The sequence below is a fragment of the Aspergillus pseudonomiae genome (assembly GCF_009193645.1).
Source record: "Aspergillus pseudonomiae strain CBS 119388 unplaced genomic scaffold BDV37scaffold_52, whole genome shotgun sequence".
NCBI classification, from domain to species: Eukaryota; Fungi; Ascomycota; class Eurotiomycetes; order Eurotiales; family Aspergillaceae; genus Aspergillus; species Aspergillus pseudonomiae.
Genome location: NW_022476044.1, coordinates 20996 through 48574, shown reverse-complemented (window position 1 = coordinate 48574; position 27579 = coordinate 20996). Strand labels below are relative to the sequence as shown.

At 47.5% G+C, this 27579-nt stretch overlaps 8 protein-coding genes across 8 annotated transcripts; 5 read left to right on the top strand and 3 right to left on the bottom strand.

Annotated features, from left to right (window-relative positions):
- Positions 1-414: 414 nt before the first annotated feature.
- On the top strand, positions 415-1105 carry BDV37DRAFT_284791 (cupin domain-containing protein; the record flags this gene model as incomplete). The annotated part of the gene is made up of 4 exons (XM_032087577.1): positions 415-663; positions 720-778; positions 838-959; positions 1017-1105. The coding sequence occupies 4 exons, from the start codon at positions 415-417 to the stop codon at positions 1103-1105; spliced, it is 519 nt and encodes a 172-aa protein (XP_031939626.1).
- A 38-nt stretch (positions 1106-1143) lies between these two features.
- On the bottom strand, positions 1144-3499 carry BDV37DRAFT_252615 (fungal specific transcription factor domain-containing protein). Its single transcript, XM_032082454.1, has 4 exons — positions 3031-3499; positions 2779-2969; positions 1885-2708; positions 1144-1825 (listed from the first exon to the last, which is right to left on the bottom strand). Exons 2-4 carry the CDS (start codon positions 2888-2890, stop codon positions 1346-1348), a joined length of 1416 nt encoding a protein of 471 aa, XP_031939625.1. The 5' UTR covers positions 2891-2969; positions 3031-3499; the 3' UTR covers positions 1144-1345.
- Positions 3500-3759: 260 nt separating this feature from the next.
- BDV37DRAFT_295459 (uncharacterized protein) lies at positions 3760-5244 on the top strand (the record flags this gene model as incomplete). Its single annotated transcript, XM_032089892.1, has 5 exons — positions 3760-3931; positions 3997-4185; positions 4236-4740; positions 4806-4948; positions 5014-5244. Coding segments are annotated over 5 exons (1240 nt in total), but the record flags the coding sequence as incomplete, so codon positions are not given.
- Positions 5245-5740: 496 nt separating this feature from the next.
- On the top strand, positions 5741-7687 carry BDV37DRAFT_295457 (Alpha/Beta hydrolase protein; the record flags this gene model as incomplete). The annotated part of the gene is made up of 3 exons (XM_032089891.1): positions 5741-5940; positions 5993-7498; positions 7562-7687. 3 exons carry the CDS (start codon positions 5741-5743, stop codon positions 7653-7655), a joined length of 1800 nt encoding a protein of 599 aa, XP_031939623.1. The 3' UTR covers positions 7656-7687.
- A 2812-nt stretch (positions 7688-10499) lies between these two features.
- BDV37DRAFT_295455 (uncharacterized protein) lies at positions 10500-11782 on the bottom strand. The gene is made up of 4 exons (XM_032089890.1): positions 11605-11782; positions 11211-11547; positions 11030-11153; positions 10500-10963 (listed from the first exon to the last, which is right to left on the bottom strand). Exons 1-4 carry the CDS (start codon positions 11672-11674, stop codon positions 10601-10603), a joined length of 894 nt encoding a protein of 297 aa, XP_031939622.1. The 5' UTR covers positions 11675-11782; the 3' UTR covers positions 10500-10600.
- Positions 11783-13863: 2081 nt separating this feature from the next.
- On the top strand, positions 13864-18842 carry BDV37DRAFT_295452 (uncharacterized protein; the record flags this gene model as incomplete). The annotated part of the gene is made up of 11 exons (XM_032089889.1): positions 13864-14311; positions 14367-14404; positions 14459-14672; positions 14738-14854; positions 14908-14991; positions 15040-15235; positions 15283-15442; positions 15532-15854; positions 15920-17410; positions 17534-18565; positions 18611-18842. The coding sequence occupies 11 exons, from the start codon at positions 13864-13866 to the stop codon at positions 18840-18842; spliced, it is 4335 nt and encodes a 1444-aa protein (XP_031939621.1).
- A 1610-nt stretch (positions 18843-20452) lies between these two features.
- BDV37DRAFT_252610 (ankyrin repeat domain-containing protein) lies at positions 20453-21830 on the top strand. Its single transcript, XM_032082453.1, has one exon. It carries the CDS (start codon positions 20789-20791, stop codon positions 21404-21406), a length of 618 nt encoding a protein of 205 aa, XP_031939620.1. The 5' UTR covers positions 20453-20788; the 3' UTR covers positions 21407-21830.
- An 883-nt stretch (positions 21831-22713) lies between these two features.
- Positions 22714-24789, bottom strand: BDV37DRAFT_284786 (uncharacterized protein; the record flags this gene model as incomplete). The annotated part of the gene is made up of 4 exons (XM_032087576.1): positions 22714-22791; positions 23486-24185; positions 24242-24529; positions 24593-24789. The coding sequence occupies 4 exons, from the start codon at positions 24787-24789 to the stop codon at positions 22714-22716; spliced, it is 1263 nt and encodes a 420-aa protein (XP_031939619.1).
- Positions 24790-27579: the final 2790 nt, after the last annotated feature.

The following is a 27579-nucleotide window of genomic DNA, read 5'->3' as shown; positions in this document are numbered from 1 at the left end:
TTCACCCTGTATCAAATCGGGACGCGCATTGGGTGTGAGATTATGCAGACGGTACGCTGTCATTAAGACCCAGGAACAATTAGCTCTATTGGCTTGCAGAATCTCTGTATCAGGTTCTGTTACCCGGCACCCAATAGATAATCTCCGGTATCTCCGCTATGGCGTTCGGTGTTCGGCTTCCGAGGGAGAAGTGCCCTTGGAGGTAACATGGGGTATTGTTCGGGTTATGGTTCGGGATATTCGGGTTATCCACGTCTCGATTCCAGGCCTAATCCGACGGAGGAGTCGCGTCTGAGTACCGACGCAGTGCAATAGTGACTGCATATCCTTTCGAGCAGCTGCCTTTTATTCATCTCTTTTGTCTTCCATACCGTCGAGACCATAACTACTACTTACAACCAAATGTCGTCCACCATGTTTCCCCACCCCCGACGAATCGTCACCGGGCATAGTCCACAAGGCGCAGCCATCGTGGTGGACGACGATGTGATTCCTTGTCTCCCAACAGCAATCAAGTGCAATTTTGCTGTGCTCTACGAGACCCATCAATTCCCCGCATCTAACGATGAATGGGTTGATCCAGCTCAAAGCCGCACCACGGACCTGTCCAACAAGATGGGCACCGTGCTCCGAGTGGTCGATTTTCCAGCCAACACGGAAACCGTGAGTTGGGAACCCCCGGCTGGTGAAGTTTGGAACTGACGATATCTTCGTTACAGATCTTCCATCGGACAGAATCTTTGGATTACGGGATTCTGCATAGCGGGGAGATTACCTGGTATGTCCATGCGATGCCCATCACGTTAGACGATTTCTAAGCCAATTTCTCCGTTGCAGTCACCTTGATGATGGAGTTCGGGTGGACATGAAGGCCGGCGATGTTTGCATTCAGCGAGGCACCATCCACGGATGGACAAACTACTCCGATAAGCCTGCAAGAATGTATTTTATACTCTCTGGTACGAGGTCCTAGGCCCGACTCGCATCATGGGCTGAAGCTAACCCGGACACAACAGCAGCTCATCCGGTCACAATTGGAGAGAAGGTTCTTGGAGCCACGGGCTACTCGAAGAATGCAGTCTCCTCTGGTGGGAACGCCGACTAGAACTGGAGAGGGGTTTGATGTATTTGAGTCCGACAAGACAGGCACCACTTTCTAGACACTTCCCCACTCACTATCGTATTTAAAGAACCTGTTTGCATTCATTTTGGCTTCTGACTTACAACTCCTATGGTCTGATGGTTCCATAATCATGTAGAGTCGAGCTCATCGCCACAAGTTGTGGACTTCAAGGGTTTAAGGGGTAGACTGCGCTGATATGTGAAAATACAACAAAACCCGTACTCATGATGCTCCCTGCTGTAACAGACCTTCATGCCGCAGCAGCTCCAGAATACAATCCTCAATATGCCCGATTTGATCCATGTCAGACCCGATTATCGGTTGGTTGAAACTGCCGTCCAAAAGACAAGATCCGACAGCCTCCAGGTGTAGAAACGGGTTGATCGTAATGGGTAACTCACTACCTGCAACACCGACCTCACTCGATATCTGAGAGATAAATCCAGCAAGATTCTCTTCCGCCGGCCCGGATGCTCGAGAGTTCGCATTCTCAAGTCCAAGGTCCCCAATGTCATCCGTACCCTGCGCGGTTGAGCCTTGATCGCTGATGATGATCGAATTGTGTGTTAAAATGGAAAGCCGCGCTCTTAGACTCGCCGGTTTGAATTCCCTGAGGGCGTCGGGGGTCATGTTTTTCGGCTCACCAGCCAGTGGGAATGGGTCACTCGCGTGCACCTTGTACAGACCGCAGGCAAACCTTCCCTGTGGGCAATCCATCAGTTTCGCTAACGTAAGAGCGGAAAGAACAAGGATGATCGTACCAAGACTCCCAAAAAAGCCCAGTGGTTTCCCAGGATCTGTAGCGTCTTCAAACTGGCCAAAATGCTAGATACCGCGCGCTGCCTGACATTTGGCTGCGAGCACCATATGAAGGGAGTCAGGATAGCGCAGGCAGAGTAGGCAGCATACCCGATGAAACTCGGCATTCTTCGACAGTCCCAATCTAGCTCTAAGGAGGCACGTAGAAGCGCGGACACAGAGTTGGCGTGTTCAAAAGCCGTTTGTGCAGATAATTGTTGCGCGTACGCAAAAACACCTTCACAAGGACTCCAGGAGAAGAGTGGGACTATGGACGAATGCAGGGAGCAGAGGCATTGATGATAAATCACATGCAATAAAAGTAATTTTGGTAATTCATGGGAGGGCACTGCCCCCATTCGAGTGCATTCCAAATGGAAACACGGGTCCAGCTTTGACCAGGCCTCGTGAATGCGCCCATCCAGAGTCTGCATCTCGGCCAAACGGCTTGCTAGGGAGAGTCCCGTCTGCTTGATAAGAAGGACGACGGATGACCACAGGGCCATGGCCCTTATCAGCTCGGCATAAATGCTCTGCGTGCTCTCTACATCCTTTAACGTGACACTCGATTGAGGATTTCCCAGTTGAAACTCGGACTCGCTACACGGAAGTCTGATGTTCAGCATGCCCTCTGTAGGTATCTTCGGAAAGAGTGTGTCAGCCTGGAACGAGCATTGTAGGTAGCATGCCCAGAATCGCCGCCGTTGCATCTCGGAGTCTAGAGAACTCCCGTTGCTTTTCTCGTCAGGAGGAACGCCCAGGACCCAAGCGGTGTTTGACGCACAACCTAATTGCGAGTTAAATAAGCGTGTACGTGCTTTGTATGTCATGAGACTGAATCATGCAATGAGACGTACCGGTAAGCATATTTGACCGTCGAAACTGGCCATGGCTATACCAGAAGAGAGCTAGGTTGAGAAACACAACGACATTCTCAGATTTTGGGGACTCCACCTCGCGAAGAGCCATCCGACCCGCTGCCTCGGCCCATTCGCGATCAAAGTGACTGTCAAGCAGGACCGCCGCACCTTTCGAGTCCGTGTAGAACCTGGCGATAAATGGTTAGGACCGAGGGCGATTTTCAGGATAAGGAAGCAGAGGTCGCATACCGAGAAGCCAAGGCGCATATACTCAGCAGCACATCAGTTCGGATCGTGTCCAGTTCGAGAGCTCGAGTCAGGGAAGGTCTGTACAATAGGAGGGACGCATTGTACAGGTGAGTATAATATAGGTCTATCAAAATCGGGAGCAACGATGTGGGGACTCCAAAGTACCGCTTTTCCGGTATGTAGAGACGCGAAAGAGAAGGCTCAGACAAGACAGGCGACGGGGAGGAATGCTGGATACCACGAGCAGTGAGCGAGCTTGCTGCAGTTGTTACTTCTGCTGCCGCCGCCGCCGCTGCTGCAGTTGTTGTCCTCCTCGGCCGATAGATGCAAGGCCGGCCAAGTCGCCTGCATCTCTGGCAGGTAGGTTTCTGGCCACAGCATCGCAACTGAGCGATGCATTGACATCAGATACTTCACGCCCATAAGGTACGGTTTAGGACCACGGAGACTCACTTTCTGAATGCTACAGGCGTCACACGATCGTCTAGGCCTCCCAGACATCGGACAGAATCAAGAGACCAAGTGTCGCTGGCGGTGAGTTCGTTCGGGAAATGACGACGAGAGATATTCGGGGAATGTACGCTCGGTAAATCACCTGATGTTCCGTCCAACGCCGGTCAAAGCGTGTATTTTATGTATACGATACACGGCCCGGGCTATATACTTCCACGTACCGCTCCCTAGCTCCCGCCAGGATCAAGCGGTGGCCAGCAACGAAAAGACATAGACCATGACTCCATTCACCATTGATAATCTCCCGTACGGCGTGATCTCCACCCATGACAACTCGAACAAACGCTGTGCGGTCGCATTCCAGCAGTTCGCCATAGATTTGGATCTACTCTACCGCCATGACTTCTTTGCATCCATCCCAGAACTAGATGTCAATGTCTTCGCCGAAGTGAGTCCCTTGAGACGAACTATGCCCGAGATTTCAATCAGGGCATGGGGACTGACGCAGTCCAGGACAATTGGAACGTGTTTGCTGTTTTACCATTAAGCACTCGAGCGACCGTCAGGGCCCGAATCCGATGTGGTATTTTGGATAAGACCATCAACAAGGCGTTGGTTCCACTGTCCAACGTGGAAAACCACCTACCAATGCATACACATAACTTCTCCGACTTTTACTGCTCTCTCGAGCATGCAAAGAACGTTCGTTTACCTCTGCTCCCTTCCTCCTGCGAGTGGCTAATACTTGCCAGTGCACAGAGGTCATGAAGATAAAGATGTCGTCCAACTGGTTCTCCATCCCGTCGGTGTACAATGGTCGCACCTCAAGCCTTGCAGTTTCAGGTACTCCCGTCACCCGGCCTTACGGTATGTATCCCGATCCTCAAACCGGGGTGGTCTCGTTCCAACCCGAATCCAAGCTCGACTTCGAGTTAGAAATGGGGGTGTGGCTGTCGACTCCCGTGCCACGAGGGCAGCGACTGGACATCGCCAAGTCCAAGGAGCACATCTTTGGGTTCACACTCCTCAACGATTGGTCGTCCAGACAAATCCAGAATTTCGAAATGACGCCTCTAGGCTGCTTCCATTCCAAAGGCTCCTTGACGTCAGTGAGTCCCTGGATCGTGCCGATTGAGGCTCTGGAGCCGTTCAAGTGCGAAAGAATGGTGCAACAAGACCCTCTGCCAATGCCTCATCTGATGCCTCGGGACGATGCGGCACTGACCTATGACATTGACCTGTCTGTCACGTTGCTCCGTAAGTGATTCCAATATTTCCGCTATCTTTTCGAGAGACCAGCAGGATAATGGTACAGTTTGCAGGAGATGAGAAGCCGTATAGACTTTGTGAGAGCAATCTCAATACGTTGTACTGGACGCCCATCCAACAGCTGGCGCACTTGGCATCGGCCGGGGAGGGATTATTAACAGGAGACGTCTTTGGAACCGGGACAATATCTTCTAGCGTAATGCCAATTCGCTCTAGGCCCTTCTACTCTTGGATTTAGTATCCACTAACGTTGCAATACAGACCACGAACTCAGATGGTGAAAAGATAGGTCTTGGCTGCCTCGTCGAGCGGGGTCTTCCTCGGACGATGCTCAAGTCTGCGCCTTCAGACTTACATGAGACCTTTTTGCAGGATGGTGATGAGGTGATTATGGAAGGTTGGTGTCGGAGCAAGACGACCGGAGAGGTGGTGCTTGGGTTTGGTCAGTGCAGAGGCAAAGTCCTAAGTGCTATCCCGAGTTGTATTATATAGTGACAGCAATAATTTACAATCTGATATCGTGATGAACCCGCTGTGTCCCGTCTTAAGCATAGATTTATCCATTCTGATCTAATATCCATTCAGAGCTCCGAACTGTATGAGGGGAAAACCACCCTTTGGGAGTTTAGACAGAGGATGCTACCTTACGTCAAGTGTACACAAACACTGAATTGATACCCTTGCAGGATAATCATCAGCTACCGGCATCGCCCCACATAACGAGAGCGGCGTTTGCGGGCGGAGATAGGGTTAAAGTAGGCAGGGGATCGAATGCCGAAATGCCGAACCCGAAGGCCTCTGCCGGTAAATCATCTCATTCGCTGTTTGCTGCATTCTGCGGAACAGTGGACGGGCTCAGAACTACGCCAACCAGGGCATTGATTGCTCATTGACTTATATAGGTAGCTTTATAGCCAAGTCGCATTCATGGAAGAAACAGAGCACCACAAACAGCTCAAGTGAGTCAGTCCAACGACACCAGTTCAGAATGGCGGCTCAGGCGAACGATGCGTCGTCGGTTGATACGACGTCATATCCATACATTTTCGAGAAGAATATGTCTGTTCCCTTAAAAAACCGGAGCTTCATCCGCTGCAATGTCTACCGGCCAAAAACGTCGGACCCGAGTGGAAAGCACCCGGTTCTTGCCACATATGGTCCCTATGGAAAGGACGTGCACTATCACTAGTAGGTTTCAGCGGCGGCACATCATGTTCAGTTTGGTAACCAAGTTTTGCAGCTTCAACGGTCCGAGTTATGCAGACCTTAACCCAGACCACAAGACGGAACACTCAGCTTGGGAGACGCCAACTCCGAGCTACTGGACCAAGCATGGCTATGTTGTCGTTAGGGCTGACGAGAGCGGCTCGGGTCAGTCTCCTGGTTTCCTCGACTGCCTCTCGCCAGCCACGATTGATAGCTTTTGTGAGCTGATCGAGTGGGCCTCCGAGCAAAGCTGGAGTAACGGCAAAGTCGGTCTCTTGGGAATCAGCTATTTTGGTGCGACCCAATGGCAAGTCGCGGCTCGGAGACCCAAGGGTTTGGCTGCCATTGTGCCGTGGGAAGGATTTTCTGACTTCTACCGCGATGCTACCCGACACGGTGGGATTCTCTGCAACGCAGGTATCGACGGAATCTTCAAGAGACAGATTGGTCCGAATCAGTATGGCCTCCCGGGACGAGCTGCACGAAATCGGGGCGATGACACTATTGAGGGGTCGTTGTCCGAGGCTGAATTGGCCACGAATCGGGTTACCCTTGTTGACCGGGCGCGAGAGTCACGGTTTCGAGATGGAGATCACTACGCGTCGGTAAACTTCAACCTTGAAGACGTTCAGGTACCGTTGCTTAGTGTTGCCAATTTGGGAGGGATCCTGCTGCACCTTCGCGGCAATGTGCAGGGCTACACCCATGCGGGCTCGGATTTCAAGTATCTCCGTTTCATTGTTGGACGGCATGACCTTCCTTTTTATTATGCTGAAGAAGTCGAGATTCAACGAAGCTTCTTGGACGCCTTTCTACTGGGCCAGGATCGTGTAGGTTGGTCGAGGAAGGGAGCTGTCCCACCGGTCGATTTAATTCTGCGAAAAGGAAACGTGGGGTACAATGATCCTCAATCTGAGAGCAAGTTCTTGAGGAGGAAGGAGAATGAATGGCCTATTGCCAGGACGCAGTATACGCCTCTGTTTCTCCAATCTGATGAAACTCTCTCGTGGACCAAGCCGACAGATCTGACGATGCCGCACAAGGTGGAGTATCATGCATTTGGAGACGGTGACAATTGCCGTCCTTCCGTGTCCTTTACATCACCCCAATTTGAGTTGGAAACAGAGATCACCGGCCACATTGTGGTCCGGCTCAACGTTTCCATGAGCCGCTGTCGCTGGCAGTCGACCACGCCTTCCGATATGGATTTATTCCTGTCTCTCCGTCACATCGCATCGTCTGGTGAGGAAGTATTCTACACGGGGACTACGGGAGAGCCCGCTCCGATTACGAAGGGCTCCCTGAGGGTGAGTTTGCGACGGACGAACCCTCAGCACCCTCGGCATCGCCCTTGGCTGCCTCATCGCGATTATCTCTCTACCGATGTCCTTCCAGTGATCCCCAATGAGGTCTACACCGTGGATGTGGAACTGTGGCCTACAAACGTTGTGGTGCAAAGAGGTGAGCGCCTAGTCCTCGATATTGGCGCATCTGAACTGGCTGGCAGTGGTCTATTCCAGCATGATGATCCAAGTGACAGGTAAGCTATGACCGAAGAATTATGTCAATGATAGCGGATGGATAACTAACACCCATTGAACAGGGCAGAAACCGTTTTTAAAGGCAACAATTATGTGCACTTCGGGGCCAATTACGATAACTGGATAACTCTGCCCGTCATTCCCAACGGCATCTGATCCATACACTGCTACATTCCCTTCGAGTTCCTCGCCACTACTACTAGGTTCTCACAAATGGGGAGATAGACTGCATGGTCAATCATTCTTCTGGCATATATAACATGTCCATATATTTTACACTTAGTTCCATAGCTAAATCACTCATTCAATTCAACTGCTTTGGCTCCTCGGATTTCACCAAGCAACACAACTTATAGCAGAATAGGTTTGCTTGCTGCAGAAAGCAGCCGCTAGCCTCGAACTATTTGGGCATGGGTAGCTCGGGCTATATAGGGAGGGCTTTCGTGACATGTAGTAATCTAAGAAATACCAGGTAGAGTTATACCAGGATTAGTGATTTTCTCTATCTGGAAGCCTGGGGTATCATGAGATTTTTGGCTACCCATGGGTATTATCGCTCCTCTGTGCCATCGCATGCACAGTTGACTGTCTTACTCAACCATGGTCACATTAACTGTTGAATATGCCGAGTCATAGAATACAGTTGAAAAGACCTAGGAGAACTATAGTTAAAGAAATTATTGGCCCCAATTTGAATATCTGAGGTAGACAGTAATGCGCCAGTTCGATCGTACGTTCTTATATAGTCGATTATAGCGTCATATTGCGCTTTATTCAAGTGTTGCTGTACAGGCTTTCGAGTTGATTTACTCCCTATATCCTTTGGTTGACAGTTCACACTAAAAGATCGCGCCATTTGGGCCACATTATCAGTTTCTCGCGCTCTGCTGTGAGCTTTTGGAGGAGTAAGAGGTGAGTATATCCCCCAAGAGTCAAAAAAAGTGTTTATTTCAAGGCCCTTGGTTCTCACCAAAGTTAGTGGTAAAAGGCTCCGCAAGGATATGGTGAGGAAAATAAATCAAATCAATGTAAAGCACAAAAATATAGTAACAGTGGCTTGTATTCGAGGAAACTATATTCAAAGCTGTCTTTATTTACTTATTCCAGAAGAAATGTGACATTGGTCTGTGTATCCTGCCTTATAATAAAGCCCTAACTTCCCTAGATAGATCAACCCACTTTAAAAGTTTCATGAAGCCCTGAATCCCTACATAGACTGCGCCGACTTGCAATCCTTACCTTCGGTAAGTGTGCTGATGAGAACGCTTTGGGATCAATGACATTAACTCTTTGAAAAGGGAAGTTGTATGTGTTTTGTTTAGGGTGCTGACCGAGATCAAGGAGATGCCAACCCTGTTAATACGCAGTCAATTAATCTGACAGTGCTGTACCCCTAAGGAGTGATATGGGCCACTGAGGTTGTAGTTTGTATGTATTATAAGCTTTTGATGGGGCTCTTTGGCGGTCGGAGCCCCAATCAACAGGCGATCCATGGAACTAGTAGCTCAGGGGGCACTATACTAGATTCTGACAAGAAGTGCGACTCAATGCAATTCAATGGATAAAGAACCCAGCTTGGCTTCGGAGGGGTGTGAGGTTTCATTTCCCTGGTCTCGAATTGGATAAAAGCACCATGAATCCCGTACGGGAGAAATAGGGCTATGACGTGTTCGTAAAATACGTTGACATTCTCTTGCACAATGAGGGCAGCCCTCCGATTCACCAGTATGACATTATCCTAGGATGTTATTGAAATACCTCCTATGTCTAATGGCTGACTGTTCTTTCCCCTCGTTGCTGGTGTAATTCTCGGCTGGGTTAAAAAACAGAACTTCTCGATCTCCCTGTATTTAGAAATACATTGAGTATATGCATCACCCTTGACACTTCACAATTGTATCATTTTAAAGAATCCATTGTTCCGGCATCAAGGCGAAATATATCCTGGGCGACTGTGATTGGGGTAAACTGTAATATCAATAGTAAATACCTATAGCCAAGGATATCCCTACTGTCACTGTCAAAGATGAGCTTCTTTCTGACAGGTCCACAAAGCATGCCTAGAAATCATCAATGATTCGGACGGACCATGTTAAAAGGTTGCACATCCATGTAGTCCGAACTCAGCGCCTCTCCTTAGCTATTGTGCAAGCCATATTTCATAGCTTTAGTGAGAAACGACTGTCACATACGACCATAGGGTGTGGAGAACAGGGCTTCCCGTCCGCTCAGCCGTACTTAAGCCACACGCCGGGAGGTTAGTAGTTGGGTGGCTGACCACCAGCGAATCCCTCCTGTTGTATGTTTTTTTGTCGTATCTTGTTCAACTTCACCTCGTTCAGCCTCCTTCGCCTGAATGCTCCCTTCGTTCAGCGCTGAAATGTAGGTAAACATACAGACAATGATGCCTCAGCTTCCTTGCCTCGCCCTAAAGGTCCTAAAAAAGTCACCTGTAGCACACATCTGCATTGCTAGATTTTTGGATTTACTCCGTAAACTGAAATATAACTAAATAAAAGCTTCTCCTTTTCATAGGACTCTAAGATGTAATAAAAGTGCGCTGGCTAGAAACAATAGCCTTCTCTTTACTCCGTGGTCATCAACTACTCACAGCTCACTTTCTTCTATATCTTGATAGGTATCTTGAAGCGCTTTAGGGTTAAGAATATGTATGAAGGTAAGGAAAGAATCATAGAAAATACAAGGTTTTTAATGCTCGATATTTTGTTTTCATTGTGGTACACGTAGCGTCTGCTGCTCGTTTCAGCAACTAAATACCGGCACATGGTAATAATCGAGGTTGACTGATATGCTTATAATATAAAAGGACCCTCGTACAACGCGAGAGTCAACCATAATACATAGAAGGAAAGAAAGATACTATAGCTACTGAGCGATTTCTTTTCCCTTTTCTATTCGGCTCGAATCGTTTCCAATTCCATATCCTCGCCCAGCATGAGTGATACCATTGCTCAAGTGGGATTTCTCACAGACAACAAAGTTTGGGCCCTCGCCCATTTTGTCTGACTGGTCCATGTCTACACAATCAGCCCCTGCCTACCGGGAGAAGCTGTTAGATATCTTGAAGAAGCCATAGCTATCTAAAGACACTCCGCAGGATCGGCAGCCTTATGTAAATAGGCCTTCAAAGCACTCATCTTTGCGTTCCCGCTTAAGAGATACCGAAGCAGCTTTGCCAATGCGGATATAGCTTCAAACCAGTCTTCTCGCAAGGACAAATCGTAGCCACGCGTGAACTGTAACTCAACCGTGTCATCCTGTGTACAGCCCTTCACATGTACCCGTGAAATCAACTCTTTTCCAAAAAGTCCCCGAGCAATATAGATACATCGCTCATAAAATCCAATTACAAAGACTTCTTGGTCCTCATAACCTCCACTGAGATTTCTGGCAAGTTGTCCTAGCATTATGCTGAGGATTTCTGCCAAGAATTCGCTCCACGTCTGTCCTTCTTACCACTAGATATCATGAGGATGATTATAGTAAGAGAAGATGGTGGCGGTACATACCCCAGCAAAAGAGATAATCGGCAAACGTCGTTCGCGCGGTCCAATCATAGCTGCTCCATCTGGTATACTAGAATGTCGTTGACCACCTATAACATATACCTGTTTAAAACCTGACACGGGGAAGCTTTTTAAGAACTCTTAGTTGACAAGTGATACATTGAAACAATTGGCAATAGCTTACTGAATTTTAGACTCTTGCGCCTGGCCATTTTCAAGATTATGATAAATAGTCCCCATCAATACCCTTAACATCATACCCTGTGATCTCATTAAATGTGCAAAGTACTCTCTACTCGAGACTTTCCAGTTTTTCTTGGGCAATGAGATCGTCTGGGATGCATTCATATCGCACACTATGTCCTTTGTACCGGGCTCGTTCAATTCAGTGTAGTAGGAATTAAGAAGCCAGAAAAAATCTCTGAAATCACCGCTTTCCATAGGCCAGTGCTCTGTACAAAACGTATCCGCGATATGAGAATTTTCGAATATCCAAGGAGTAGGAATCTTTATCTCGGTATCTATAATGTTTATGGTATTAATGACACTTGCCTGGAACAGTAGCAATTTTTCCCTACCTTCAATACCCTCCGCGCTTGGGATAAGCACATCAGAATCAACCACTTGGGAGTGAACAGTCACTAGCATGATGCCGGTACATTCGCGTGTTGGGAGTGATGGTTATCAGACACGAGAGAAAGTAGCAGGCTTAACTAAATTTACCATCTCATAGAAAGTGTTGTGCTGATAGATACCCAGCGCCAGGCTCGATGTGATCGTCGATTCTGGGAAACAAAGCAAGGGATCAGTCCTGGAATGGAAAATCCTTCGGCATGACTAAACTGAACACTGCCACTGTACAGTATATCACGTGAAGCTAGTCGTACAAATTGGTTCCCTTAACTATCGGCTGATATTCAAACACCAATCTTGCCCGTGATTGAGGCTGCTCTTCGTTGCCCTAACTTCCGGCTACGTAGCCAAGATCGACAGTTTAGGAACGAATGGAGATGCTTTGACATCAAGCAGGCTACAATACCACACTAGTCGCCTCGAGCCAAGACTCTTCGTTGAGACAGCCAATAGATAATAGAGCCATTCAGCTTAGTACATGTGGGGGAGTGCCCCGTATTCAAGCTCCGCCACGCCGTCCACTTTCCTGGTGGGTCTCCTCAAATCCAACAAGAATATGTCTGGGGCAAGACAGGTTACGGAACGGATACTAAGTCACGGACGACGTCAACTGCGATATTTCTCAATTCTAGTATGGGCTCGGGGGGTTAATACAACTATCGGGCAGCGAATCTCCTCTGTATTCCAGATCTATTCCGATGGCGCATTCAACCACCAAGTAATAAATGTATCATTCGACATGGAATCATATAAAATGGAGAATTGTTTCCGATTAGGCTTTTTGGGTAAGAGTATCAGGGATAGAAGTTGGTAGCCTAATAAAATTAGAATTAAATGTCGAATTTATCTAATGTTTGCTGGCTTCTGAAGGGATGGAGGTGTGAAGCTGGGTATCATCAGGAACATAAAACTAGAGATTGTCTAAAGCCTCCCTCTCATAAATTGAGGAGGCAAAGGTGTTAGATAATTGTGATATATTAAGAGTCTTGAGGCCACGGAAGAGTAGAAGACTTGCAAGAATTATTATTTTAACGTTGATTGAAAGCATTGGCAAGCAGCGGGGGGTGGAAGACTCAGCTCAGCTGAGGAACCTGTAGAGAGGATATCATGTATCGAAATTAAATGTCCATAATAATGTAGGTACAGTTTGTATTATTCTTGGTGTAAGCCTGAGGGTTATTACGGGTGACCCGCAGACTTACCCTCAAAACCCTCGGTATTTGGAGGTAACCTCAACGCCTATACTAGAGTGAAGAGAAAAGGACATATCATTACTACTCTAATCAAAAATACATCTTTAATCTTAAAAATAGGACTCTATCATAACTTTATTTAAGAAATTCATTCAATTTTCATTTTACATAAAATCAAAGAAAATGATTTCAAATATTTTCCAATATAAACTATTTCATTAAAAATAAAACATTAGCATTGTAACAAAAGCAGACGTAAGTAGAAGTAAATTTAGAGATGAATCATCATTTTTCTCCATCCATAAGGGGGATAGTGGTAAAAAGTTATGCAAATGAGGGTTGCTGAGGGTGAGGCTGAGGTTTTTGTCAACTTCTACCCGACCCTCAGAGGCTTAGGGCGAGGGTTTCGCCGCAGTCCGCCGGGGGGTGTATGGGAGAGTCAAACCTAGTAAGCCTTAAACTTTCTAATATACATTCATTGAGCTTCAGTAACGATGGTATAGATTTCCCAAATAGATTTCCGGGATTCGATAAGAATGGCTAAGACTTGTACTAGTAGTAATCCGTCGATGGGTCTTGGGTTTTCAGTCTCATTCAACATGGTACATTTGAAGACGAAATACAGGCCCGAGGGTCCTGTTCTGCACAGTAGCAGATAATAAAGCAAATCACCACGGTCGCCATAGGAAGGATCATGTGAGATGGAGACTCAATTCGGAAAACGTTGAGCTGGTCAGACTATGCTCAATCGCTTCATTTGATTGCTCACAATACAACAGACCTGTGCGAGAGAATATTGATCATCATCCCAAACAGGTGAATTTGCGGGGGGCTATGGTGTGTCGATCGCGACTAGTCATTGGATTAATACGAAGAATAAGGCCCACTCAGGCGGCTGCCAGCTCAGCTGAACTCTTTTCCGAGACTCTTTCACTGGTTTCCACTTCACATTTCAATCGTAACAGATTATTGTTCTCGGTGGACTAGCTCTAAGGATTGTTCATGTCCAACATGCTCAAGAGTCTACGGGAAAAGTTGTGCTGTGGCAAGCCAGATACCGCTGACGACCATGAGCAAACCTCCCACCCTGTGGAGGTTCCCCACAAGGCATACAGTCAGATAGAGACCACGCCAACGCCGTCAAATGTCAAACCCAAGGTTGCCACCGTTGGGAATCCTGTCAAACGAGATCTGTGGAAAGAAGCATTCATAAGCTTGCCCGACGACCGCAAGCGGTACTTGATGGTGAAGGAGGGATGTTCTACAGTAGATGTGATCAAAAATGTTATCAAAACCACAGAGCAGAAATACAAAGAGTGGAAGGAAGGGGGTCTCAAGATTCGCAGGCGGGATGGGAACGATTTCGACGTTCGTGATTCAGCGGAGAAAATTCTCCATTGTGCGTTCCAGGCCAGAGACCTTATTTCAAAGGCAGTTTCCCTTGATCCTACCGGACATGGTGAGCTTGTTATCTCATGGCGGGGAAATACAATACTTGCTCACGCAGGATTTAGCATCTGCTGCATGGTCAATTGTTTCAGTAGGATTGACGGTAAGGACATAGTAATGCACTGTTTGCATTTGGTCTAGAGGCTAAATGAGAAAGATGATCCAAAATGACATTCAACGTCGAGACGCTGTTTTCGCAGCATCGGAGTACCTCGCTGACACGCTGGCCTATTATACCTCGATTGATGCGCATCATCGAGACCAGAACGTCGATAGCGACCAAAACCTTGATAATGCTCTTCTTGGGGTCTATTCGGCAATTCTAGACTATTCCGCTGAGGTGAATAAGGTGCGGGAGCAGAACGCTATCGGTAAGCCTATAGTGCATACATCGGGATCAAGACCGGCAGCAGATCCAGGCTAATGACTTCAAAAGTTCGCGTAGGCATGAGCATCAATGCAATTGCCGACCAGCCACTCGAACAGCTCAAAGCAAGTGTCAAGGAGAAGGGCCAGAGTGCGGACAACTGGGCATACCTGAGCGATAGTCGCCGTGAGATTATTCGTCATTCTACCTTGTTTGAATACTTTGCTAATGGATGATAGACAATCGAAAGAAAGCGGAGGATACTCTCGCCAAGATCGATCAGTCCATTGCCATCAACAAGCACATTGAATCTAAAGTGTTGAGTATGATTTCAAGTATATAAAATGCATATCTTATACTGACTGGTGCAGCTGCGGAGGAGGAAAGAATCCTGGAATGGATCTCGACGGCAGACTATTCCAGAATCCAGAAAGAAACGCAGGAATTCAGAAACCCCAATACCCATAACTGGTTTCTTACTTCAAACCAATACCAGGACTGGAAAGATTCACCAGGACACATCCTATGGCTTTGTGGAATAGTGGGATGTGGAAAATCCGTTCTCTGGTAGGCCAATATTTCTATACAGGAAGATGCACACTAATCACAAGCAGTTCTACCGTCATACAAGACATTAAAAGCCTCTGCGAGGAAAGCTCAAGAAGCTCCTTTGCATACTGGTATTTTCAGTTCAGCAATGAAAAGACACGGAGCGTTGAAAACATGGTCAGGTCTTTAATCCGACAGTTCAGCCAGAAGCCACTGGCGCAGTCAGTAACTAGGATGTGGGAAAGGCATAAAAACCGGGGAAGCCAGCCCGATCTGGGGGAATTACGGGATACCCTTGATGATGTACTTTCAAGACTCCTGGTGAAATGTTTCTCGTGCTGGATGCATTGGATGAGTGTCCCGAGCGGTCGGGCCGCAATGAGAGAAAGGTACTACTATCACTCCTAGCAGGCCTTAACGAGAGTCATAGAAATAAGCTTCACATTCTTGCGACGAGCAGGCCAGAGCAAGATATTCGTGCAACACTGGAGAGATTTCCCACCGTTGATTTGGAAGCCCAGCTATCAGAGGATGTCGAAACATTTGTCCGCACTGAGGTTAACAATGGCCGTCTACGAGATTTCGAGGAAAGTAAAAGAGCTCGAGCCCTTGATCAGTTGCTGCGCACCCGAGACCGGTATAATTATCCTTTCTGCTACCTGAGGAAATGAGAGAATTCAGCTAACACATAACTCTGGCTAGGCGTTTCCGCTGGGCTGATTTACAACTCACTCGACTGGCAGGCTGCCATACAGACCTGCAGATAGAACATGCGCTACGAACCATTCCTGAAACACTTGAAGAGACGTACCGGGGGGTACTTGACAGAGTTGAGGGAAAGGATATAAACATAGCACGCGAAATCCTTCTTTTGCTGTGCCTCGCTCCTGTGCCGTTGGACATACGGGCCATCGCAGACGCGGTGTCATTGCGATCCCCTGATATGGTTGTTAAGATCTGTACAACCGCTCTTGTCATTGTCAGCACGGACGGTGAGATTAGACTTGCACATTTCTCTGTCAAAGAATATCTGGTGGTCTCAGAGAATTTTGACCGATACCGGTTCTCGGAAACCAAAGGCCACCACGAGCTGGCCATAAAGACGATCAACCTACTTCTTTCGAAGAATGAGACGCTGGCAGCTGAGGTCGCTATGGCGCAGCCCTTCCTCGTCTATGCAGCAAAACACTGGGGCACTCATGTTGGCGCTGCTGGGGACGTGCTAGACATACAAGGGTTGATCGACCGTCTCTTTACTGAGCCTAAGACCTACTTCAATTGGCTGCGTATAGCTGAAGATGGGGGGTATTCCACCAGTAATCCTTGGCACAAGGTGCCTGAAGAGTGCGAGCAACCAATCTATCGTGCCTCCAGCATGGGGCTAGCATACACTGTGGAAACATTGTTCGACCAGGGTTCGGATCCTTTGGAGCCCTCTGAAGGTAAATGGGGTAATGCATTGACTGTCGCCGCGAGAAATGGACATTTTGATATTGTGGAATTCCTGTTGGGCAAAGACATTACAGTCAACAAGCGATCAGTCATGGACATGATGTCCCATATTGATCATAAAAATCATGGCAAAGCAAAATTGGAAACAATCGTGAACATAATCTGGGACTTGGGCTTGCTTTTTGATGAATCCAAGACACCCGACAAGATTATTGACGAGGAAATAATCAGTAATGTAATGATAAATTCTTGTGCACTTGGGTTAATGAGGCTCCTTCTTGATCGGCGACATGAGGCCTCTATTCCTATCACTGATGAGGTGCTATGCGATGCGATAGTCCTCTGTGGTAAAGAGATGATTGAAGTGCTTCTTGAGACATGCAGTGAGGATATACACATCGGCCCTTCCTTCTTTGTCAAGTTGGAAAAAAGGTACTGCTTTGACTATACAAACTATGGCGGACTCGATGTTGTTTTAGTGAACAGGGCGACTGAGCTCGCCGTGGACGACTGTAGCGTCGCATGCTGGGCTCATAATGCAAGCTCGAAAGCTATGGGGTTAATGTTACGGACCCATCCAGATATCCGAGTGATTGGAGAGACGCTAATAGCAGCGGCCTCCAATCGGTTCGGGGCAGACATGATTCGTTTGCTTTTCGATAAGCGAGAGCCAGACACGCAGATTAGCGAGAGATTACTTCTTGCCGCAGCAGCGAACCATAAATGCCCAGAGATCCTGAGGTTCCTGCTCGATAAACTCGATCCAGCTGCTCCAATGACCCAAAGGATGATTCTTACTGCAGCCGAAGAGATTGTGGCTAATTACCGCTTTCGCTTTCAACACTCCAATAAGCGTGATGAAAGCTTTAAAGTCCTGATTGAGGAAATTAGCCCGGATGCTCCGTTGTCCGAGAAGGTAAGCGAAGATGTTGTCCGGAAGGGACTGGCGATGGTAAGGCTGGTTATAGATAAACAGCAGGCGGGCTTCGTCGTGTCCGAGAAAATGATGAAGATAGCCGCTGCTTCATGGGAAGACGATTCGGTAGAATTGCTGCAACTGCTCATGACTAACGGCGGTGCAGAGGTTCCAATAACCGAGGCTATTATATGCGCGGCAGCCGGGAATAGATTCCGTGGTGCCTCCATCATGGAGTATTTATTTCAGGTCCAGGAAGATTCCCTTCCCATCACGGAGAATGTCCTCATCGCAGCAGTGAAAAGTCCACAGACACTTGAAATAATTCTGAACAGATGTCCAGAGGCAAGGATCACAGATAGTGTGTTTGTAGCGGCGTACCTAGCAAAAGACGCAATGCTGGTGCTTCTTTCGAAACCTCACAATGGTTTGCCAGTCGAAGCTATCATGACTAGGATTAAAACAAACCGTTTTGGAACATCTGAAGTGTTGAGGTTACTTGTCGATCGTAATCTGGTGGATGTTGATGCATGGACGGTGGAAGCGGTTGCCTCCAACCCTGAAAATCTGGAGGTTCTGCTGAGTAAAAAGCCGGATGTCCTCATCACGCAGAAAGCTCTTGTACGGGCAACAGACGACCTTCGTTCAGTACGCCTACTACTAAAAGCGGAAAAGAACCATGACCTTGTTACAGAAGAGGTAATGATGGCCGCAGCAAAGCACAAAGCAAAGATAATGAGATCCATCTTGCATCGTGTGGAATCTGTGCCGCTCACAGCAAATGTACTTAAAAAGGCTCTGTGTCATCGGAAAACAGACACAGTAAAACTTATTCTCGCTCAACGTCCAGATCTGAACCTAAAAGCAAGTTTGGAGGAGATTTGGCACGATGTTGATATGCCAGGTCGGGAGAAAGGACATGCGGTCGTGGTTGTTGGAGAACTTACAGACTTCGAAGTGACGGAGTCTCTTCTGCAGGAGTATTCATACGATAGGGAACAGAAAGATAACTACGGTTTGGACAGCTTTGACCGTCTGATTTCCACGCTTTGCTTTTATCATGCACCGATTCCCGCGACCGAAGGAGTGGGAGTGATTGTCCTAGAGAGATGTCACCATGAAGTTGCTGAGAGTTTTTTGCAGTACTACCCAGAGATCCCGATCACGGACACGCTGCTTCAAGCCGTGGAGCGGAATCCAAGGGCGGATAAAGAGGCGTTGCGATCACTGCTCGCTGGCAAGAGGGGCTCAGCTTGATGTACAAGCATATACATACATGGAACCTTGACTACATTTATATTTGAAGATATACGCAAGTCGTCACGCAAGAAAGCAACACATCTTCGCAGTCTGGAAAGAGCCAGTGCTAATAGCTTGGTAGAATGAGAGATAGATAGGCAGGGATAGAGCTTCAATTAGGATGTGTAACAATTGTGCGAGAACAGAGGGAAACTCTGAATAACCAATAAGAATGTGAAAGCGCACGTTAAGGCTCCTATTGAATGTGGTATTTCGCACGGCGAATTCCAAAATCGAGAGATTAACTCATAGGCCCATGGCCCCAGGACTCTCCACTGAAATATCAAGACTTCATATGTGTTCTATAGTGTGATATAGACTATCCAACAATAGTGGATCAACCCAAAAGCCCGGAATATGCTGGACTGTACAGAGTCTAAAAACCATTCATCATGTCGATACGTACCCAGTTGCTGCGGGTGAGTAAATATCTTTTCGGCATTTTCCGAGTACGCGATTCCCGCTTATGGAGTATTTTGGTGTCGTGTCTACTTTATCCCTTTAGGCTTGGTTTTGGATACTTCCTGCCTTGTCCATCTTTTCTATATGAAGAAAGTAATGCCCCAGGCATGCTGACTCCACGGTCCTATTGACACCTATCTCGACCTCTCAGCGGATTTTATATGGCCGAGACAGGGCACGCCCATATCGTTCACCGTAAAAGGAAGAAAACGTCTCTTAACGTGTGAATTCTGATGAACCAACGTCGTTCTTTGTTCGCGATTTATTTTTTCTCCTATACTTTATCATTCTCCTCTATCTATATGACAAAGTAACGCTGTTAACTTTGCGGATAGTTGGCTACTTCGTTCTCCAAGCCCTCGAATTTGAGTCATCAACGCTGTGGGCATGCTTCAGCATTTAAAGCAAAGCCTGCTCAGGTCCACCCATTCCTCCCCAATGTCTAATAGCACCAAGCTTTGGATGGCAAAGTTCAAAGCTTTGTGGTGCTTAGAAAGGTTTTCACAGCAGCAAGCGATTTTGGCTTTCCAGTCCTCCGTTACTTGATGGACATTGCGGTTCGAAGTGTATATTGATCTCAAACCCCATTTCTCGCCACAAGGGATCGTTCTTGCTTTGTCGCTTAGGATTCTCTCTCGTGCAAGTTTCACACTGCACAGACTTGAAACCCATTCCTGGTACGGAGAAGGCCTAACAGCGGCAACTCCATTAAAACATATTGTAGCATCTCCTCTGCGTCTTGCTTGGCATGGTTCCTATTCTCTCCTGCGCGTACAGGGTATTACTGTCCGACATCGCGGGATGCGAACGGCAGGCCCTTTTCCAGTACTGTGCTATCCCGGCAGACTTCTAAACCACAAGTATCACGCCTCCGAATGTATGCAACAACCACCCCTGCCCAGTAAATGTCATGAGCTGGATATAGCGAAGCAGTGTCAACAGGCCGAAAAAAAAGCATTATAGCACTATACTAGTACTACTAGTAGTGTCCTAATTATTATACTAATCCTAAATAGGGAAGGTGGGTCACGCCCGCGCCGGCTGGTTTGGGGAAATTTCTTTTATCCGCAAGGCTTACTACAACGTCCTAGGCTGCCGTCCCGTTTTCTGGCGGGGAAGAAGAGGCTAGTTCCTGGATATGAATGACTATTATTGACAAGTGAAGAAAGTTCTGGTCAGAGGGGACAGACCCGACAAACTGCTAGTTCATTGGATTTCCATTCGTTCAGGTTGAACAACCGCCTATATATCGAGATCAAGTCCCAAGGAAATCACAACCAACAGAACAATGGCGTTAATATATGAACTGCCACACGAGATACTCCTCTTGATTATCGAGGAACTTGAGACAGAACGAGATATTAGCGTGGTCACCCAGCTTAACGGCCTCTTTTACAAAGCTTTCACTCCATACCTTTACCAGCACAACGTCCGTAAATCGAATGGCTCTGCTCTTCATCTACGCTGCACGTTATGGACGTCTCTCAACAGCTAGAAAAGCTATTGAACTGGGAGAAGCAGACCCAGATCTAATCGCCGCTAACCAGACTGTTCTCTCGCATGCCGCAGAGACAGAACACGCAGAAATATGCGAGTTCCTATTAAGTCACTACAATGTCAACGTTGATAGCCGACATATCCGTAATAACTTTACCCCTCTGCTAATCGCCGCCATTTTTGGGTATGCTCCTGTTGTCCGGGTTCTGCTGGCCCATGGGGCAGATCCGAATTCAACGGAAGGGGGAGAGCGCCGGGGCGGGCGTTCGGCGCTCTCTCTAGCGTGTGTCAGGGGTTTTACTGCGGTGGTGGATGTTCTGCTAGCTGATGCTCCAGAGTTGAAGTTGGACGGTTACTACACAAAACCAGTCAATAATGAAGTCCCCTTTCTGGCGGCAATTACATATCGCCGCGAGTCAATTGCGCTAAAACTCCTGGATCGAGGTGCAGACCCTTGTGTACCGCTTCGTGGGAGAGCACCGCATAACACTTCTGCCGTGGCGAAATTCTCCGCACAGACATTGGGACCTCTCATTGATGGCTCCCAACTAAGAGTCCTTTGAGCGATTACTGATGTGGGAAGGCCCGCAACCCAATCTCCTCGATCCGAATGCCGTGTGGGATGATACGGCCCCACTTTTAACTGCAGTGTATAATGATTGTGAGGAAGCGGTGAAACTTCTCCTAGACAATCCAAGGGTTGATGTGAATGTAATCATGCCGACGGAGCAAGTGACAGCATTGATGGCGGCGGAGTTACGACAATATCGGTCAATTTCTGAGCTTCTTCTTGCGCATGGAGCAGATCTGGACCTCTCTGACTGTACTGGTATGATCCCCCGCATGATACAGGAGAGGTCAGGGAAACAGTGTAGTTGGGTGATAGATGAGCACTCTGAAAAGTTACACCAGTTTAGGAAAGCCAGAAACGGTGCATTGAAAAGCACATCAAGAGATCGTGTAGAAGGCATTAGGGCCAGGATGAGGGCACGAAGGGCGGCGAGGGCTGCAGAACAACAAGATAGAAGCTCATCACAAACCGAATAATAATTTAAATATTCTTCTCCATTTAGAAATATAAACAATGGGTAAACATTCAGAAGTCTTCGCATACTTTTTTGACGCATATAGCAAATGTTGGGGCAGCCAGAGTGGCATATATACAACCCGAGAAATAAATATAAACGAAAGATGTTTGTAATATTAAGGCATCTGGGCGCTCTAGAGCGGCATAAGAAAGGCTTTATATCTCCCTATACAGTCAACAAGTACGTGCTACTACTACTCTGAATATCCATATCATCCTGTTGCCAAGAACCTCACAAAACCTTGTCCCATGTTAACTAGGATGTGTCATATTCCGTAAAGCAATACTTACCCCTTGCATCAGGCAAATCAATAGTTATAGTTAGTGGTTCCATTTCCGTAAAGCAAGGGCTCACAATTCACGGCGATAAATGAGCATTCATGCTTGCGAGACGAGGGAAGTAAAGAAAAAGAGGTTGTACTCACTACTCAACCTCTGCTAAATTCTTCTTCCTTCAATACACGGTTTTCACTTCACTTATTTAGAACCAATCCTTGGCTGTAGTTCACATTTTGTTTCAAGGAAATATCAATTGGATAAGATCATGCCTCTTCCCTGCCTCGTGTCTATTTTTGCATTTACCTTCGGATTTGTGCAAGCATATGAGCCAAGCAATAGTGGTAAGCTTGCTCAAAGGGATGATAATCCCGGATATTCAAAGGTAAGACATATCGTTGGCTTGTGGATGTATAAAGTAGTAAGCTAATTCTTCTAGTGCTCTGGCCGCTGTACACGTGGCTCTAGTGGTATTGTAAGATATTAGTATCTACTGTTCAAAAGAGACTATGCTAAAATCTGGAAATAGTCTTTCAAACAATGTAAAAACAGATCCTGCGAGTCGTATCCGGATGCAGATGCATGCTGGGAATAGGGTTCGAAGTCGTTCATTAGGATGTCACAATTGATCTGCCAGATTTTTTATCTACTTGGGAATGTTGCTGAGTGTTTGGATACATCATAGGGACGCTATTCTCGGGCAATATCATCGGATTGAGCATTCGTCTAGATACTACCGAATCCATAGGCCCCAGTTTCATAGTTTCAACCAACTTATAATATAACTTTGAACCAATGTGTACGACATACGTTTAAGACGGGAATTTAGCTCCTAAAAGAAAAAGAAAGAAGGAAGGAACGCTATCAAATAAGAAGGGGCAAAAGGCTCAGTCAAGAAGAATATAGTAAGCAAAATAGTAGAGGTTGATTGAAAGCAGAATTTTATGTCACATGTCACGAAATACTTGCCATAAAAATACTAAGCAGAGAAATAAACTGAATAGGAAGAGGATAGATGTGTTTGGCGTCTTAGAGTGCCCCTGACTATCTGTGTTTTTGTTGCGATGGCGGACAATTAGGTATATGGCCGAGGCCGAAACTCCGAGAGGCTGGATTATATGCAGGAGTTTGGAGATACTAGGTACTGTAGATGACCACTACAGAACTACGACTCCATAAAGCCCCTTTGACATGACTCTACCGGTCTTATCATTGGAGTGGGGAAATGCGACAAAAACCAAGGCAACACTTAGAGCATTCCAGCCATGCCACCACATACATCAACACTTTCATAATTTGTGCCAAATCCCTTTAGCTCGGGGATAATACGAAAGTAGAAATTGGCATGGTGGCCTGTCTCTACAAATCCGATATACTCGTTCATGGGAGTGGTTCTGGCATAGTATTCCCACATGCTAGCGATCCCGCTGGCCATATCAGTTTGATGCTGTCTGGACATCTTAGGCACCCGGCGCGTAGTAAAAGAGATCTTGAGACCTGGGTGATCATATCTTTTGTTGAGCTTTTCCGCCGACAGACTCTGTCTACCGATCGGGAGGTGAAGTACAGTTCCGCCATTGTCGTAGTGGTGCACAAAGATATCTTGACCGTCAGTGTCACTCTGAGCAGTAGCATTGCTGACCGGTCGCAAGCCCCGGATCAGGAACCGCTCGAGCAGATGAGGCTCGTCTTCGCTGCGCTTTTCGGGAGCCTCCTGTAGCGGTGCTGGGTCGATGGCTGTATACTCGAGGTCACTCTGTGACAACGCAGCAGTCAAGGATGCCTGGTAACTGGGTACTTTCATGGCCCCAGGTAGCTCTGGCACAGGAACAGGGTCTGCGCCTGAGTAGTCTGCTGCGGCAGTGAAGATAAGACCCATAGTGAACAGGACGGCTCCTCCAACCTTGTCACATTCATCATGCCCGGTAAGCCCACATATCGCCCACGCAAGCCCGCTGCCATAGACAATATAGGCAAGCCTGTAAAGAACAATGATGGGTGAGATTCATTCTGCGGACGCTACTGTGAAACTTACTTATGCCGATTGTGGCCAATTCTTCTGATAACTTTATTTATTGTTTCGCACGTTGCCCGCTTTTCAAGTCTTATGAGAGCGTGATGCTCCTCAATCATGCTCTGTGCCAGCTCTGGCAAGGAGCTTGGATCAAATACTGCAATCTCTCCACTTGGGCGAATATTCTCTTCCGCTGAAAGTGCGCGCGCAACCTTGGACGCGGCTAAAATGAAGAAAAGGGGGTTAAGGACTTTCATGGCGGTTGACGCATCTGATGCTGCTAGAGGAAATGATTGAGATATATCTTCGCTGTTTCGTATGTCTTTAGTATGCCACTCGGGAAATGATGTTGAGTGGATATTCCTTTCATACCTTGACCGGTCTGCTGTCTGGTAATAAGATATTGCAGAAAGAATCTGTACCACAGCAGCCTTTAAGTAGCTGAGGATATTGCGGATTTCTGGCCAGAAGTACGTAACTGCTCTGCTTGAGGAAGGTCGACTCGGCCTCGTCTCTGTGTGTTGTAACAAGGGTGCATTTTCGGAATCAGATGAGGACTCGTGCTCCATGTTGACCAATCGGGGAAGATCTCGTATAATGGTGGTGCCTAGGCAATCTTCAATATAAAGGCAGGGAGAGAATTGAGGGAAGCTGTGCTCGCATACTAGTAAGGTTGACAAGGAGCGATCAATACTTTGAGCGAACGCAGTAGTGTGATCCGATATTCTGACTGATGTAACGTAGTAAGGATCTTCAGCGGCTTACGGCGGTTTTGAGCGGCCACCCCGCAGTTGACTTTCTTAGTATTTAAATCCATTCTGTCATATGCAGTAAGTATTATGGAGATTCCCCACTGTTGGTTGCATTCTCATAAATAATTCGCTCCCTTGTCACGAGGACAATTAAAGCAAGGCTGGGATCGTAAACGCCAGAACAACCTAGTGAAAGCTACCTCCTTGAACTAGTGTATAGGGCTTTCTAGTCACAGCCTGTCTCGCAAAAGATTCCTGGTAACAGCTTTGAAATATAGCCAGGCGGATATGACAGGATGTTACCTTTTTCTTTTCCCTGGGTATCTTTGTCATAGACCTCCGACGAGGCATTTGCTTACATGCCCCTCCATTTTCTCCTTGTAAGAGCTTTGCAAGCATGCCTGTTAGATTCCATTGCTTCTGACAATGACGTACGTGGATCTCGCCCATACGAACTCAAGATCCAAGATACGGCGTAAGTCTGTTGGTTTGAAACGGCAGCGATAGATCTCTTCCGAGACATATTCCCGGACATCAACCCCCATTCTTTACATCAGGCCCATAGACACTCCGTACCCAAACCTCAGGTGAGGCATATATCATGAACTACGTCAAATGTCAAGGTCAGTTCGATTGCTTGACACTTGAGCTCAATGGGTAAGCCGGTGAGTGGAGTCGGGTTATCTATGCCCTTGGAGAATTGCCTCACGAGCCCGGAGAGGAAACGGCGGTGGTTATGTGCGACGACCTTGTAAACAACAAGGATGGGGTGAGAACTGTGCGCGAGGTGGGGCACGCAAAGCTATGCGGCGAGGGGCCTTTCTCGATGATGACCATGGCGCAGTATGCGTACGACATGAGTCGGTCATACGGCCGTCTAACGACTGAGGGGCATTGGGACTACTAGGTGTCCAATCCAGCCCTCACCTTGTCACCTGTCGGAGAGACCTACTTCGATTTAGCGCTCCATTGCATCAACACAAAGGGAAATTTCAGGGGAGTTTTCCCGGCACTTACTCAACCAAGGTCATCCCGTCTTGTCGCTGGTGAACAAGGACGCGCAGCGGATTTCCGATAGTAGAGAGTATCACGAGAGAACTAAGCGCATGGCCGGTCTCGTCGCCCTGTTCGAGTCCGCTCTGACTAAAGGCCGGTCTCACGACTTGGATGTGGCATTGTATCGCCTCATCGCTGATTGCATGCGCCACCAGCCGGAGACAAGGATGAAGGAAGACAGAGTACCTCCAGAGCCTCAATAAGGGGACATCAACTTGGGATACGATCCCACCCGAGCGTCGCGGCCAAGCCGCGGAGTTCCAGGAAGCGGGCAACATGAAGGTCCAAGACTGGAACCAGCATTATGCAGAGGCATCCCGGAGCTAACTCCCGGCCAGAAGGCTAGTCGTACACGGTTTTCTGAATATAACTAAACGCTGGCCATGCTCAGCATACTTGAAAAATGGGATAACTTAATGTCTACCTGACCGGTAGTACGGCACTTGAGACACCATTTTATTTGCTACATCTCATGTAATGACGGAAAAAGCAAGATTAGTTATTGAAGTCTTATTTCACCACAGCCATTAAGTATCCGTCGTAGCCTTTCTCCGACACCTGCTGCATCAAACAGGCCTCCACGCGGGGGCCCATCCCTGTCCTTTCAATCACCTTTTGAGCCCCGTCTATATCGACTGTCTCGGGTTCAGTGTCCGCAACTTTACCACATTAAACGACCTTATTGACAATGATATTCGCGCCAGGACGTGAAATACAAATCGCTTTGTTCGTGTAGTCCCAACTATGCTCCAGGTCCGCGTCAATGAAGGCAAACTCATATTGCGGGCGCTATCCGCCATAAACTTCGGCCTCGACATTGGGCAGTGTCCCCAACGCTTGCCCCTCGATGATTTCAACTTGACTAGAGACTCCAACTTTGTTGATATTTTCGCGGGCCACCTGAGCATGGGAGGAGTCGGCTTCCAATGCGGTAATGTGGACCTGGGGGTTCATAGTGGCAATCCAGGTGGTTGCGTATCCACCGTGGAGCCCAACCAGAAGCACATTCTTCACTTGGCCCGTGCGGCATTGGAGGGCGAGAAACTTTCCAAAGGCTGGAGAGATGGAAGCATCGGGCAGTCCATCGCTGATGATGTACTCTAGTGCTAATTCAAGACTCGAGGCGTTAGGGCGGTCATTTGGGTGCAGCTTTGCTACCCCATAGGAATCGACCGCTCCCAGCGAGGGTCAGTAGAGGATATCACGAATGTAGGCTGCGGAGGTCCGTGGTATATCTCTGTCTTTGCTACTTTTGCTTCAGGAGTCTTGCCCCACGAGAGTCAAGTAGGGAATAAAAGAAAGGTGAATTTTAATACTAAGAAAAAGGGAGTTCTTGGTCACTTGTCGGGGTTTATATATTGCACTGAGAGACTACCGGGTGTTCACGCTCACTCAGCTGAGGCAATAGCGGGTGGAGACGTCGTTTGAATTCATCGAGTAATATGGAAGGGAGCATTGTACTATGAGATGCATTGGTCAAGAGCGAAGAGCAAGAGTGTTTATCGAAGCGCGGGCCTTTCTACAGGGCAATGATCAGCCATCACTTCCAGT